Below are 16,724 nucleotides of genomic sequence, written 5' to 3' on the forward strand. Positions count from 1 at the left end.
TTTGTGAATATTCACTTTGTCACTTTCTAACCACATTAAGAAGATTGTCATTAACCAATTCTTAACTTTATTAATGTAATTATATAAAACAAGATATGAATTAGATCTAATTGAAATGATTTATATTTGTATTTTTATTATAATTGTTTTAAATGAATGATGTCAAAAATTACATGGTTGACAGTCTGTCTTGTTTTACAAGCACTGTACATATCCTATGAATGAAAAAGGTGAATGAGTTCTGAGAACTAATATTTATATCATTTACTGTGGTAAAAAGATATGTCACTGAACTAATAAAACTTTTTATAATTTTAGGGTAATGCCAGCCAACGAGAAATGATGTCTGGTCAACATAACTGGTACGCCTGTTCACATGCTCGCCCAACATATTGTAATGTCTGTCGTGAAGCCCTCTCTGGTGTTACGTCCCACGGTCTTTCTTGTGAAGGTAAGGATATAATGATGTTAGGTTACCAACATTTTGTATTGTCTGTCATGAAGCCCTTTCTGGTGTTAAGTCCCACGGTCTTTCTTGTGAATGTAATGATGTAAGGTTACCAACATATTGTAATGTCTGTCGTGAAGCCCTTTCTGGTGTTACGTCCCACAGTCTTTCTTGTGAAGGTAATAATGTAATGATGTAAGGCTACCAACATTTAAGAAATGACTGTAATATTTTTTCTGTCTATGAAGAAATAACATAAAAAATTTGGTGCACACTGAATAACGCGTGTAGTGGGTTATTTAACAGTGTGCACCAAATTTTTTATGTTATTTGCAATAGACAGAAAATATATTACAGTCGTTTCTTACAATTTAATTCTAAATTCCATTTTAAGCAGTAGAAAACCATGAAAAAACGTTGATGACGTCACGGTCACATGTCTAAATTATGTCTATGGGCTCATAACAAAATTATGTCAGCCAATCAGAAGATGTGTTACATCCAAAATTAAACTATATTGTAATGTAATGTGAAGGAAGGACACTTTTCTGAGTTTTACATAAATAACAGATCTGAAAAAGTAAAAAGAAAAAATAGGAATGAATGATTGATGAATGACTATTATATACCATGGGTTTCAAAATATTCAGAGGAAAAACATACTCACTTACATAGATTTTATGGGAAACAAAAAGAATTTCAATATTAAAAAATTGGTTCTAAGAATGGTAAATGAATCCCCAGTATATTTGATAACTATGGTATATATTTGACAAATAATGTCACCGAGAATGTCACAGCAATTAAATTATTTACGTCACTTTAAGTAGCAGAAGAAAAAAGAGGAAATATTCCTAGCTCATACTACATCCGTTTAATAGTTTCTTTTGATATATCTTGTCTGTAGTATATTTGTACATGCATGTATTTATTATCATATGCATTAGTTTTCAAGTTTGTTAATTGAACAGCCATGTTGTATGAACTTAATCTTAGTACAGGATTTGGGATACAAGGTCAATAGATAACATGGGAGTGTTTCAGGCTGGTGGTTTTAGCAGAACAGCGTTAGTACATCTATAATCATAAAGATTTAGATATTCATTGAAAATTCTCTTGACTTATCAAGTAAGAGTAAAAACACAAAAATACTAAACTCCGAGGAAAATTCAAAAAGGAAAATCAAAAATCAAAAGGCAAAATCGAAAGTCCAAACATATCAAACGAATGGATTACAACTGTCATATTCCTGACTTTGTACAGGCATTTTCTAATGTAGAAAATGGTGGATTGAACCTGGTTTTATAGCTAGCTAAACCTCTCACTTTAATGACAGTCGCATCAAATTCCATTACATTGTCAACGATGAATGAACAAAACAAACATACTCAAAGAGTAAAAATGTCAAAAATAGGGGTACAGCAGTCAATAATGAGTTATCATCTTAATATGACTGTAAAAACAACAAATGTAACGAAGAAGTACAAAAAAAGAGAGCACTAATATAAAGACCGGTTAGATTTTTAATCTGGCATAATGAAGGGACACATGTTTGTTTTCCTGGGTACCAATATTCGTGGATTAAGGAAAACCTACATGTTCATGGATACTTAATTTCATGGATTTGCCGAAGACTGCATACAAGCGTACGGAAAAATTGTCATTCATTGAACATTTAATTTCGTGGTTTACCTTTACCAACAAAATCCATGAAAATTGGTATCTAACAAATAATAATGAATCCACAGTTTGTTGTCCTAAAGATGTCTTCTTGGTTGTTTTGGTCATTTGATGTTAATCTATTCATTGTGTGTTAATCTAGTTGTTTGGTTGCTGTCTCAGACTCAATAAGATTTACCCCAGATCTTCCTTTATCTACACTTTTAACAATCAAATGGAAATATTGAATTCCTGATCTTGCCTTTACCACATAGCTAGTGTCCATTTAAGCAAAGATTTTTCTATATATGGTACATCAAACGTTCAACGCAGCATGCACTACATACAAAAATCCATTCAAACCACAACTGTCCAAAGTAAGATTTACATGATATAGTTGCCTACAGGAAGGATAGTCTTCTATCTGATTTGTCAGTGGAGAAGAAGATAACATAGTCATTCAGGTGTGAGTTTCAGGATATTAATTACTTCTTATACTAATGAAGCAGGTGAACTTGTTATAACTAGAATAGATATAAGATACTGACTTAATTGATTGATTCCTCATCAAGATAATTCACTAAGTTGTTAATTGCTGTGTAAAATATGGTTCTCAGGTTGTTAGTAAGTGATAAGAGCTTAACAGAAGTGAAGGGTTATCGCCTATTCCAATAAGTAGGATGATTTCTGTGCCTTGTCATCCTTAATTTCAATAGATTGTTCATAAGGGTGTAAAAAGCACACAATTGGAAGGGAAATTCCGTTTATTTAAAAATAATCTTCTATCTACATATTCAGATCCCTTACAAATATGCCTTTGGACGTTGCATTGATTGACTTACCTCATTTAGATATTTTTGTTCCTAAAGTATAGAAGGTAGGACTAGTTTTTGATTCCATTGTACCTCAAAGGTAGTCAAGTTCGATAAACACCCCTTAGTAGTAGTACCATTGACAATATCAAAAAGTAGCAAAACCCTCCACCCTGAACTCTCAGTTGTGTTGACCAAAAATTTGCATGGTAGTTGTTTATTATTCGACCACACTTGTGTCTCATTGTCACACAAGCCAGACCTTCTTTCTCCATTTTGTAGGTAGGTAAAATGTAACATTCTCTCTCAACTAGGTTATGTAATTTCTTGAAGAGGTGTATATATACTGCCCCCCCCCCTCTACACACACACACACACAGACAAACAAGATATTTAAAGGGCAGCGATCTTCTTTCATATATAATGAATATGTTATACTTTTACATTTTAATCAGTGTCTGGTCATGTCAAATAGTCAAGTCTGAATTCTACAACTGGAAATAGTTGAATGTGTGGGAGAAAAGCAAAATGCCCTTTATTTCTGAATAGTATTAATCATTTTCTACTATAGCATAGGTCAATAATTCAACTGATCTTTACAGCTAACCTTTCATAGGAGTTTGCATAAATATTTAAAGAACTAAATGTCAAAAAGATATAAAAGTAACAAATAGAAAGATTCTAATTTTAGAAACAATGCCATTTTGTCTATTTTGAAGTGGATAAATTGTTTAAACATGGTAAACATTTGTAAGAGATACCTCCTAAGAAGTGTTTCTTGCTTCTAACAGAGTCTGATGTTTTACAGTCGGTTTACAAGAAAACTTGTTCACATGTTTACATTTTTAAGTTTGTTTAACAAGTGTTGCACTTCATAGAAGTAAATAATACAGAACATTGAGTACATTGACATCAAGTTTGCCTTGAAAAAAGTTTTCTTTTGTTGTTAAGCATGTAGCTTTCCGATTGTATGAACTGATTAAAACTATCAGTTGCAGAAATAATGGTATATTGTAGTATAAAATGATTCTTTAATAATGTATTTATAGTCACGGTAAAAAGGAACTAATTTGTTACATGAACATTAATGTTAAATCTGCTTGATATTTTGCTGAACATACATCTTTCAAATTGATTTCATTCATTCTTAAGATCAGGTAAAAAAACCATTAGCAATCAGGCCTTGATTATTATTTATACCTGTTGAGTCCCCTAAATACACTACAAAGTTTCCCATCTTTTCTGTTTATCTTGATTTTATTTACATTCAAATCGGCAAGAAATTATCTTAATAGTCTCGAGATTAATTGAGAAAATGCAATTTGAATAAGATTGCAGTCATTGAAATTAAACGCTGACAAAATATTGACAGCGCCATTGTAATTTGTGATGAAGATTTCCATTAAATCTGTGTCAATTCCATTATAAGATGTTATTTAAGGAAGAGAAAAACAGTGAGGTACTGACGTTGTCCATTTCCTTGTCAGGAAATCAATCATCTTACTAATGGCAATGATAGATGGTGTCTGTTGCTGAACATTGTACCCACAATTTGGCTTTAGATTAGCTCTATTGAGAAGGCTCAATCTGCTATTGGGACAATAACAGACTAATTGTATTTATTGTGTGTGCGCTTTATTATAACTGTTACAGACTTAGTTAGATGTGACTATTTTTGGTCATCAAATTACACTATGTGACTTGTGTCATTAAGTGTAGTTTTATAAAAAAAAAAACTTGTATGGTAAGAGTGCCATGGTAAATTGATTCTGTATATTTATATCAAAATTTTATATCAAATGTAAATAAAAGAAATATCTTTTTTTTTTGTTGGAAAATATATTTATAGAAAGACATTCTGTATATATAATTTTTATGGTAATTTTGTTTTTTAAAACACTTATATAAAACAAACGCCAGTTTAATATTTTAAAGACTTTATGTTTACCTCAATGATATCTTCCTTGGTTTTATTGTATTTCTAGGTTGCTGGCTCATTGAAGTATTCTCCAAATCCTGTTATATTCATAGATATTGTATTAGGGGTTAACATTTGTTGTGATACAAATTTAGCTTGATCTTATATGCATGTATTAGTTAAAAGAAATTGCTTCAGTACTGCTTTCATACTGTGTAAGTTATCTGGTAATTTAAAGAATTGCTTTGTTTATTTTCAGTGTGTAAATTTAAAGCTCACAAACGGTGTGCTGTGAAGGCTCAGAGTACATGTAAGTGGACCACTTTAGCAGCTATAGGTAAAGACATTATTGAAGATGAAGATGGGGTAAGTGTTATTAACAGTGTCTAGATACCCTCACTCTAGAAGTGGGCTATATTACATTCACCTTGTCCAACAAATACTTCTGTCACACTGATTCTAGTCAGGGATGGGTTGATTACTTTTAAATGTAATCGCCTAAATTACAATTACTTTGCTTATTTTATGTAATCGATTACATTACAATTACACCTAAATTCAAATGTAATTTTTTGAGATGGTTTTTTTAATTTCCTTAATTTATTAATCTTATTACTAGAAATTCTGGTACATGTACTTCTAAAATGAATGACTATGTTTTGTCAGCAGCTTAACATGGAAGAGTTATTGTATAAGTGACCACTTTCCTGATCTGTCTGACACCTATTTCCCATTTACCAATTCTTAAAATTACAAACAAGGGATTGCTAACCATGATAAACATGTGCATTTTTGTTTTATCTCTGTAAAATTACTCTTGAAATGTTGGTGTTTTGTCTACTGGTCAAAACTAATAAAAAAATATTCTGGAAATTTATTTGCTGTAAACTGGTGTGAATGAATTTGAAGAATAAAATTCTGCATAGTAGGGCTTTCGGGTAGTTTTAATGGTATAGTTTATATTAATAAAACAATTTTATGGCATTTTTAAGTGATCATTTGTAAGATTTCTATATTTAGGTATTTATTTTGAATTCATATCTCATTTATTTGATCAGCTTCAACCCTTGTAATACAAATTTGAATATCTCTGTATAAGGCAAGTAGTCTTAAAAAGCTTAGCTAGTAAGTAGACTTTTTTAATTGCAAGTTGACACAATTAAACACTTGTTATACTATGTGATAACTTGTAGCTTTTTAAATGCAAAGCTGATTTGTACAGTTCGTTTTTATTGGGCAACTGAATAATGAGCCGATATAATGCGAGTGATGTAATTTGCAACATTCAGAATTTGCTTACCTTCTTGTTGGATACAGCATTGTATAACTTCATAATGATAATAGTTTTGATTTTGATTACAGATTTCCATGCCACATCAATGGTTAGAAGGAAACCTCCCAGTCAGTGCTAAATGTACAGTCTGCGACAAAACTTGTGGTAGTGTACTCAAACTGCAGGACTGGAGATGTCTCTGGTGTAAAGTAATGGTATGTTTTAACAAATTACACATGGGACTTACAAAACTTACAAGAATTTCATTATAAAGTACAGTTTTGGATTGTTATTTGTCCTGTAATATATTGATTGTTACTTGCTTAAAAACATGTGGTAATCATCTAATACGTTATTAAGAACAATTACACTCATAAGAGGGTCAAATTCACATATGCACAACAATTACATGTATGAATAAAAAATTTAATGACATTTACATAAAAAAAAAACAATATATTAAGCACACACCAACTTTAAAGCATTTAGAGCCTGAGGACAAGAACAAATCAAAAATAAGTAAATCAATGAAAGACCTGGAAATATCAACTGCCTATTGAAAACTATGGTACGTGGGATGGGTAGGCATGGTTATCAAGGATGCATAAATTTGGCTTTACAGCAGGTCACCTATGAACCCATCAGACAATTTTCACATCTTTTTATTTTTATATTAAAACAAAAATTTCACCAGATGTACTACTACAAAAAGAATCATGAAACTGGAAGATTCATGCTCTCTGTTTTATTAATTATCACTTTATCTCTTTATTTCTTTTGTTAAATATTTACTGTTTGCTTCAGGTACACTCAAATTGTAAAGAAGAATTGTCAAGGAAATGTCCACTTGGTCAGTGTAGAGTGTCAATACTGCCACCTACAGCTATTAACAATATAGACTGTGACGGATACTGGGAAGCTACACGACCTAATCGTACTAGTCCCTTACTTGTATTTGTTAATACAAAATCTGGTGATAATCAGGTATGTAACATTTTATTTTAGTCCACACTAAAAAAAAGCTTCTTCTGCAGAATCAAAAAAATAATTCAAAGAGCAGTGTGCTGCATCTTTTTGGTTGTTAACTAGCATGACACCACCGCCAACAGATTCCAATTTTATAAATGCATTTGTCTCTCATGATATAGATCAAATTTTAAGATCTTGGAACACACACGCAATTTACTAGTTATAGTGTGTGCATATATATAATAATTTTATAAGTGTTTTAAAACTTTTTTTTTATAGGGTGTAAAGTTTTTACGACGATTTAAACAGCTTTTAAATCCAGCTCAGGTTTTTGATCTCATGAATGGTGGACCTCATCCAGGGTAGGTAGCCAAGAATTTTTGATATATTTGTTTAAATTGTTCTATTGGTTAAATGTTAATTTGTAAAGTTTTCCTTTGGTATAATTTGTTACTGGATGTCAAAATGGACCATATACAAATATATATATGTCTACCATGTTTTTGCTTACTTCTGTATCATACAATAATACAACCAAACTTATGTTATTTATAAGATAGGCAAAGTTTTATTTTATATAATTACAAAAAGACTTGGCTTTGAAACAATGTATATCTAAGGCTTTGAAACAATGTATATCTAATACATACAAAAAGAAGATGTGGTATGATTGCCAATGAGTGACAGCTCTCCACAAGAGACCAAATGACACAAAAATTAACAGCTATATGTCACCGTATGGCTTTCAAGAATGAGCAAAGCCCGAACCGCATAGTCCGCTATAATATGCATTTGTCTTGAAATGAAAGGATAACAGTTTATTGGAAGAAATTATCTAAAAAATAATCTGTGGTATATAATTCCCAATCTGTTTAATTTGATTTGTATGTTTTCAGACTACGATTATTCCAGAAGTTTGATCAGTTTAGAATATTAGTATGTGGTGGGGATGGTAGTGTTGGATGGGTCTTATCAGAAATAGATAAATTAGAACTGCATAAACAGGTAATTAGCATCACATTCTCCTTCAAAAGGTCTTAATCTTGTTAATAGAAATAAGAAGATGCGGTTTCAGTACAAATGAGACATCTCTCCTTTCAAGTCACAATTTGTAATAAGTATACCATTGTAGGTCAAGTATGGCCTTCAACGTAGAGCCATGGAGAAACACTTATGAACCACAATACCAAATAACAACAACTGAACAACAGGTTCCTGCCTTAAGACGGGTGCAAACAAAGCAGTTGGTTTAACATTTTAACAGGCGCCAATTTTTACCCTTACCTGACAGTCCTATAGCATAACAACATAGAAAGACACCCTTAAAATATCAATTGAAATGACTTAACTTGATTTAAAATCTGTATTCAAAGTATTTGAAGAGTCTTGGAATATGATTTGTGTGTCTGCATGCCTTTCACATTTTTGGGGGATTATTCTTGTGGGTGGAGAGTAGTGACGTTTATGCTTAAAGCTTACAGCTGTGAATATTATCATTTATAAATTTAGTATGAAGTATATTTATTCTAATGTATTCTAAGGTATGCCAGTTTAGAGAAGTTCTTGCTATACATAACCATTGTTATAAGTTCTAGAATTTACAGAGAAATATGTACCAGCACATGAAACAAAATTTCAAATTAATATCAATTGTCCTAATAAACAGCCAACGTTCTTTTTAATGCAATGATATTTATTGTTTTACAGTGTCAGATTGGTGTCCTACCCTTTGGTACTGGTAATGATTTAGCCAGAGTACTAGGTTGGGGTTCAACATTTGATGCTGAAACACAACTGCCTGTGATATTAGAAAAACTAGAACATTCACAAATAAAAATGTTAGATAGGTATGTACTCTTATCATTTACATTTTATTATACTACAGTGTAACCTGTGTTATCTGACACATTGGGGGATCAGAAAAAAATGTTGTTTTAAGTAGGGTGTCGGAATACTCAGGTTTTTTCTGCAAGGATAGGCATATTTGGGTCCATGAAAATGTGTCTGTTAAAGCAGGATGTTGGAATACTCAGGTGTCGGATCAGGCAAGTTGCACTTATTTTATTTTGTTCTCTGAACATTTTATACAGATTACAGACCAATATGTACATGTTTATATTTGTTTTATAGGTCAAGGACAATTTTCAAAGTTTTAATTAGATGGATATCACTTACATGTCACATATATTATTGGTATGGGTATCAGATTTGACCCGAAACTTGTTAAGTTTTGACAATATTAATGATGTGGAAATTTTTTAATCAACACCATTGCCCTATATTAGTTATTTATAAAGTTGAATTCTTTAATTTGTCATATTTATGTCATGACGGCTTACAAATTGGACCTTGTTATTATAGTTTTATAGATGATTATAATTGTTATACTCTTTCTAAATGAAATTAACCTACAAGTTATGTTTTGATGGGACAACACTCTTTAATTTAATTATTATTTATTTCAGATGGAGTATATGGACATATGAGGGTACCATGCCTCCACCTCGTAAACTGTCTCAGCAGGTATAATCATAATGAAAAATGAAAATATAAATAGTCAAAATATCAATACCTTTGCACTTTTATACTGATGGAAATTTATTTTTGCGATTTTGTTCTATATGCGAAAATACACGAATATTTACACCCTGCGAAAATAATCTGCCAAACGGTATTACATAAAAGTGATCATTATTTACTCTTTTATTTCACTTTAAATCATATTGCTTGATGGCTGTTAACTCAAGATATTTATATTTCAGTTTGATCTAATATCTGTATATGAAGATTCTGTTGCTAATCATCTTTCCAAAATATTACATTCCGAGGATCATTCTATTGTTATATCATCTGCAAAGTAAGTACAAGTAGTGATAAATGTCTGAAGGTTTTAATGTTATAAATGGAATAAACCAGTCTGCATATGGGTACACATGTATTGTAATTGGTTAAAAAAAATATATTTGTAATTATCATTTGCAAAAAAACTAGCAAGTACAGAGTATTTTTTTTTCCAAAATATAATAGAATTCTTTAATCCTTTCATAGTTATGTTTATTTATAACTTTTTAGAATTAGAGGATGAAATACACTGGTCTTTGCTATTCTCTTGTGATATTATAATCCTGTCATAATTGATTTTTCAATCAGAAAGGACCATTATGCATATATAATTTTACAATGTTCACATTGTGAACTACTGTCAGCAAAAAACTTATTTCATTTGATTGACTGTTTCAAATACTTATATTTATAAGCAAAAATAAAGACTCTAATTTGTATTTAACTTTTCAGAGTTTTATGTGAAACTGTTAAAGATTTTGTTGCCAAAGTAGGAGAATCTTACAAGACTGAAGGCAAAGAATCTGATATATCTGATAAAGTAAGCACTGATTTTTATTGTAACTTATATGTAAACTACTAGCAATTTAGAAGTGGAATAACTGAGCAAGAAATAAATTATAGGGCATCTTATATTTAGAATTTCTGGGAATATATTATTTTATTATACTTCACGTTAAAATGCCATATTTTGATTGGCTAATACGAGGGTGTCATTTTACTCTATCACATAGCTGAGAGGGTGACAATTTTTTTGAATGTTACCCTCTCGCCTAAACCAATCAAAAATCGACAATTTAAAGGACAATGGATTGAATTTACATCAAGTAGATGAATACAATGCTTAAGTTTTACGTTTTGGATCCAATTTTATTATTTTTAAAACTGTCAAAAAAAAAAAAAAACACCTTGTTGTTTATTTCTAATACTCGTAACGTTGTTATGTACGTGACGTCATAGAAAATCCTTTTGATATAAAATTAATCTGTAAAAGACAAAAATGGTAGGACGTTCAGTATAATAAATTAAATAACACATAGCTGAGAGGGTGATAGAGCAGATTGGTACCCCTTGAAAAAGCATTGTCAACCTTGGCTTCGCCGCGGTTGACAATGTTTTCTCGGGGTACCAATCTGCTCTATCACCCTCTCAGCTATGTGTTATTTATATAGTGTGTTTTATAATAAAGTATGTCACATATTTCGTTCATGACACAATTGTTCTACATATGAAAATGAAAAAAAAAATCTGTACTCAGATGATAAACCTACATGTAAATATGTTATGGGGGTACAATTATTTAATTGACTGCACTATATATATGTGTACACATTATGTTAATCTTCAATCCTTTCTTCTTTTGATAGTTTTATGTATGTTTAGAAAATATTTGAATGAACAAAAGGAAGATAGATATGCATAAGATGGAATGAGTTCTTTCAAAGTTAATGTAATTGGTAAAAGTCAATGAAAATAAATTCTAACAAAGCAGCCAATCTAAAATTAATATCTACCTTAAACTTAAAATGAGATATTGTATGAGTTTACTGTTATACTATATGTGTATCTTTCATTTCAGTGTAATGTATTAAATGAAAAATTAGAAAGTTTGCTCACAACATTAGAAGAAGAAGCTCAAGCCTCTACTCAGGTTAGTTTATATCATAGGATTGGTTTCCATATCTTATATAAACTTATAACTACCTATTTAAAGTATCATAAAAAATTTGTATAGTCTGAGAAATTTAAAATTTACTAGAAGAAAAATACTGATAGCTTGTTCATCTATTTCAAAAGTAAAAACATATTGGAAAAATAGAAAAAGCAAACTAGTTATTTTTCAAAATTGACATTGAAATAATTGCTAAAGCATTTTCATGATACTGATGCATTTATATGTAAGGAATTAACCCAATTCATGAATTGACAGGTACCAAAGAAGACAGAGCCTGAAGCTTGTATAGGTTCTCCTGACAGAGATATAGTCCCAAATGAAATTACTACAAATATAACTAATACCAAATCTGTAAGTATAGATATAAATAAAAAAATTGAAAGCTGAATGCTTGTTTATAATTATAATGAAATAAAAAATAACTTTAATTGATATCAAGCAACATTCAATTTTCACTAGTTTAATTATTATTATTATTAAGAATAAACATGAATTACCCAGCTTCTGAAATCTGATTTAGCAGGATTGGAAGAGAAAATGAAACCTTTCAATAAGTAGCCTTTAATTTAAGATGAATTGTTCATTTAATATAAAAAAAAAAATGAAATAATTGCATAGATTTTTAGGTAAATAGGGGAGCTAACTCTAATTTACCTATGAAATGCCTGTATTTTCATGTTATTTCCATTTTCACAAAATTTGTTAAAAATTTCTTTTTAGAATTTCAGAATAAAAATAGAAATAAAGTTTGATTTATAAATGAATTGGAAGAAAGTTCCATAAAAGCAAATTACGTTTGTAAAGAAAATAGTTGTTAATTTTGCAGTTCCAAAAATTATATTATACCTAGCTTAAGTAAAATTTTAAAATAGACCAGATCAAATATTTTTCTATAAACAGTTATGCCTTAAACTAATGAGTAAGGAAAATAATGAGCCTGGGTAGTCACAGGCTCCCTAGTTAATCTAGGAAGAATTTGTGCAAGGGTACAGGTTACCCCCATGGTGACCCACTTACTTTGTGGGATGCCTGGGTTGTTGTGATCTGCCTGAACCCTATAATAAAACTAAAAGTAGAATTTCTCCTAAAGCTCCTGTCGTAATTTGAAGGAAGCTTTGATGTGATCTGCCTGAACCATATATTTAAATTAAAAGTATAATTTTTTCTTAAAGCTCCAATTGTAATATGAAGGAAGCTTTGTTGGTTCTAAAATTGCCAGACAATTTATCAATGTCAATTATTTTTAGGCAATATTTAAACCAAGAGATGCTTTAATGTCTAGGGCCAATAGTTTAAAGAAAGCTGTCCGACAAATCATTGAACATACAGAAAGAGGTAAGCTTATAATAAATATCTGTTTCAAATAGCCTATGTAGATTGCATCATTGATTTTATCATTACTCACATTTAATGTAGTAAATATCTATCATAAAAAATATGAACATGGTACCTTTATGCAAATAGTAACATATATACTGCTTTGTACATTCTTTTGAATATTACAAAGAAGAATTTCCAATTTGAATAGATCTAATATTTGAAATAATTAAAGCAGTATCATCAAATTTCAGTAAATATTTTCACTTATCCTAAGTTTGATAAAAAAAAGTAGAGTATTTTACTTAAATTAATCTTTTGTAGCTGTTGATGAACAAAATGCCCAAACACAACAGTATCTGGAGAATGAGTCCAGATCTGTTGGAAGTACAGAAGAGTTGGACAATAATCACACTGGTTCCCTGTTAGCCGATAACCATACCTCAAGGTCAGCTCCATCATTCTCAGTGTTTACTTCTGAGGAAATGCCACCACGATTTCTGATAAAGACCAGTAAAATGGGTAGGTCGGTTTGCATACTTATGTAAATGAAATAATAAGTGTATGTCATACAACAATTAAAAATAGTTTTTAAAAAAAATCAATTTGTCAAAAACACTTAATTATAAATTGACACATATGGTCAGATCATATGTTTCTGTACATCATATGTTTTCATTCTATGCATGCTTTTTCAATGGAAAGTGTGACGTCTTAATGCATTCTTAATATAATGAAAACCCATGAGACGTTGATTATGTGCACTACTATTGGAAGAAGTTAACCAATTTTGTTTTATACACAACTCAATTTTAAGCACATCACTAGTATGTATATACACTACCATGGTTTTTGTCTCACAGTTGTATTTCACCATATTTATTTATTTCAGTATGTATAAACACTACCATGATTTTTGTCTCACAGGCGTATATCACCATATTTATTTATTTCAGACATGTCACCAAAGATATTACCTATATCATCACGTAGAATTAGTAGTATGAGTACCTTATCCAGTATAGGTTCCAATATGTCTAATAAAAGTTCCTCTAAAGATAACATTCCAATGTCATTATTAGGGTTGCCTATAGTGGATTATGGTGCATTACCTAGTAAGTAGTCCGCCATTATATTTTCTGTGGGATTATTAACAGATTTAGAATTCTGATGCTTCTTGTCCTAGTGGTCCTTGTTCAAGATAATAATTTCTCTCCTATAACCGTTACAGAAAAAAGGACCAAGACATGCCTTTTATCATTTACGAAATACAAGGCATCTGATCTTTGTCAGTTACTTGCTGCACTCCTACCTAAAACTGTATTAAACATTAGAACTATCAAACTAACAAATTAAAATAACACTCCTCACTTCACTGCACGTTACTCCAAGCACATTATATATTAAATTATACTTCTTTGTTGAGAAGCAGTACTAACCAGTTTACATGTAATTTGTTCTTACACATGAATGCCATACAATCGGAGACTTTCACTCTAACTGTTTACCAGCTTGTCATTTGGTTAATCAAGATTCCGTTTAGACTGAAAGGTTTATGTGTATGTTTCATGTCAACTAAAAAACTATCAAGTTGAAATATTTTCATCTCCACTTTAAAATTACTTGAAGCTGAATTGCATTTTTTTGCATAATCACTTATATATCTAATGCAAAAAAAAAAATGTTTATGTGTGACAAGTGGCCTATTGACCTGACACTGCCATATGAAGCCCCATCTTTCATATATGCTTTGTATTTGAATTTGTTTTCATTTTATAAAGTTGTTTAAATATAAATATAACTTGAATATATTTTATTTGGTATATATATGATGCCATGTTGGTTTATTTTCTTTTGATATCTATTAAGGTATTTGTTTTTCTTGTTTTATTTTAAGTCTTGAGGTCATGGTAGGACTCAGGTGTTAACATTAGAGTATCTAATATTGAATTTTAAAAAATAATTTTGTTTCAGGTCTTAGTAGTAGTATAGCAGCTAAATTAGCTGGTGGTAGTTTTATAAGTAAAGTTCTTTTAGCCAATGCTGATGCTTTGTGCGCTGCAGCCTCTCCTTTGATGGAGGAAGAAATTCCATCGTAAGTTATATGTTAGTATGGAAGACAAGACAGTAACTTTTTGTTATAAACCTTAACCTTGCTAAATGCAAATATGAAAAAGTACTTACAAAAAAGAAACAATAAACAAACCTTAATACATGATGATCACCAGATAAAATTTGAAAATAAAAAAAAAAGCATCAACCTGAGAATTTATAACTCTCAGTTTAAGTGTATATTACATAAACTTAATTTCTAGCAACACATTCTTCAAACCATAACTGGATTTATCATGGCCTTGTACACTAAACAGACCAATAGGTTGTGTAACAAATGCGAAATATTGATATGAATGGATACAAAATTTAGCGTGGCTATGTCAATTTTTATCTAGAAAAACAACTTTTAGTTATGGTCTAAGTCCCATAAACTCTATTTATAGAGGAGGATTTATAACTTGTAGGGAAGAAACTGAGAAGTAATAGAATTTTAAAATGTTAAGGGTTTGTCACTTAAAGTACTGATGCAAATTTCAGAGATTATTACAAGTTTACTTCTAGTATACAGTGAAATAAGATTTGAATAATAACAAAACTCTAAATGTCTTGTTTCATATTTGTTTTGTTTATGACAATTTTAAAATAGCAGAACTTACTGTAGAATCTAATAATATTGAGTTTGTTCATTGTACACATATTTCATGAGTTTAACTTAATATAAAAATTTGATTATGCTTTGAAAGTAATCATGGTATAATATGAATACATGAACAGTATAAAGTTGATTGGATCAAGCTATACACTTGATTCTTATATTTTCAGGAGGGAGTATATTGAAAAATGTGTAATGAATAATTATTTTGGAATTGGTTTAGATGCAAAAATTTCCTTAGATTTTCAAAATAAACGAGAAGAACATCCAGAAAAATGCAGGTATGTGTCATTATTAGGGTTTACATATTTTATTTATATTTATTGTTTTGGAAGAAATAATGACGTAGTTTACATTAGTATGCGGTACAGTACTTTCGAGATGGGCCTTACACCAGTACCATGAATTTGTCAGAAAATTAGAAATCAACTTTTTATCTGCATATAATATCTGGTGAATGTCCCCTGACCCTACGTTAATAACAAGATGACAAATTTAAAACAGGAAAGTTGTAGAATAATTAAAGTTGAAATCTTCCAATTTCTTAAATTGCCTGTGAGAAAGACCTGACAAAGGTCTAGAAAAAATGATGTGACTTTTTCAACCTCAACTTTTCAGTAGCCATTCTTAGAATTTCCTTATTTTTGGTACAGACAATCAGCAATCTGTAAGGATTATCCTGAATTCATAAATGTTAGTTTGTAAATTGTCTATATTACGTATAAGGGATTCAAAAGTTTTAATAAATGGAATCGCCCGAGAAAAATATTGAACAATACAGTGAAATGAAAAGATTTTCAGTGTGACAATATGAACATTTTCACTTTCATTGTAATATTTGTTTCAGAAGTAGAACCAAAAATTTTATGTGGTATGGTGTTCTTGGTGGAAAAGAAATTTTACAAAGGACATTCAAAAACTTAGATCAACGAGTCCAGTTAGAATGTGATGGACAAAAAATTCCTCTTCCTAGTCTACAAGGCATTGTTATACTTAATATTCCAAGGTAGAGATATTATTACAATAGTTTGTAGAGAACTTTTAGAAAAATTTAATGTTTCAAATTCAGTTTCTTTTCCTAGAAAAAAAACCCAAAAAGGCTAAA

At 30.3% G+C, this 16,724-nt stretch overlaps 1 protein-coding gene and 1 non-coding gene across 9 annotated transcripts in view; both read left to right on the top strand.

Annotated features, from left to right (window-relative positions):
- LOC134711622 (diacylglycerol kinase delta-like) overlaps positions 1 to 16,724 on the top strand; it is a 66,545-nt gene that overhangs the window by 34,080 nt on the left and 15,741 nt on the right. For 7 of the 8 annotated variants that reach the window (XM_063572332.1, XM_063572335.1, XM_063572334.1 and 4 more), the window contains 18 exons: positions 319 to 451; positions 5,097 to 5,203; positions 6,200 to 6,325; positions 6,915 to 7,094; positions 7,359 to 7,441; positions 7,976 to 8,084; positions 8,787 to 8,926; positions 9,545 to 9,602; positions 9,842 to 9,936; positions 10,374 to 10,461; positions 11,500 to 11,571; positions 11,851 to 11,946; positions 12,843 to 12,930; positions 13,237 to 13,434; positions 13,869 to 14,027; positions 14,887 to 15,007; positions 15,790 to 15,900; positions 16,467 to 16,625. In XM_063572332.1, coding sequence (XP_063428402.1) covers positions 319 to 451; positions 5,097 to 5,203; positions 6,200 to 6,325; positions 6,915 to 7,094; positions 7,359 to 7,441; positions 7,976 to 8,084; positions 8,787 to 8,926; positions 9,545 to 9,602; positions 9,842 to 9,936; positions 10,374 to 10,461; positions 11,500 to 11,571; positions 11,851 to 11,946; positions 12,843 to 12,930; positions 13,237 to 13,434; positions 13,869 to 14,027; positions 14,887 to 15,007; positions 15,790 to 15,900; positions 16,467 to 16,625 — 2,123 coding nt within the window. The remainder of the gene's footprint in view (positions 1 to 318; positions 452 to 5,096; positions 5,204 to 6,199; positions 6,326 to 6,914; positions 7,095 to 7,358; positions 7,442 to 7,975; positions 8,085 to 8,786; positions 8,927 to 9,544; positions 9,603 to 9,841; positions 9,937 to 10,373; positions 10,462 to 11,499; positions 11,572 to 11,850; positions 11,947 to 12,842; positions 12,931 to 13,236; positions 13,435 to 13,868; positions 14,028 to 14,886; positions 15,008 to 15,789; positions 15,901 to 16,466; positions 16,626 to 16,724) is intronic. The other variant, XM_063572333.1, reaches the window with a different exon arrangement.
- Positions 12,498 to 12,646, top strand: LOC134712917 (U12 minor spliceosomal RNA). Its single transcript, XR_010106347.1, has one exon. It is a non-coding gene; the product is annotated as a U12 minor spliceosomal RNA (small nuclear RNA).

This window comes from Mytilus trossulus, chromosome 3 (genome assembly GCF_036588685.1).
Source record: "Mytilus trossulus isolate FHL-02 chromosome 3, PNRI_Mtr1.1.1.hap1, whole genome shotgun sequence".
NCBI lineage: Eukaryota > Metazoa > Mollusca > Bivalvia > Mytilida > Mytilidae > Mytilus > Mytilus trossulus.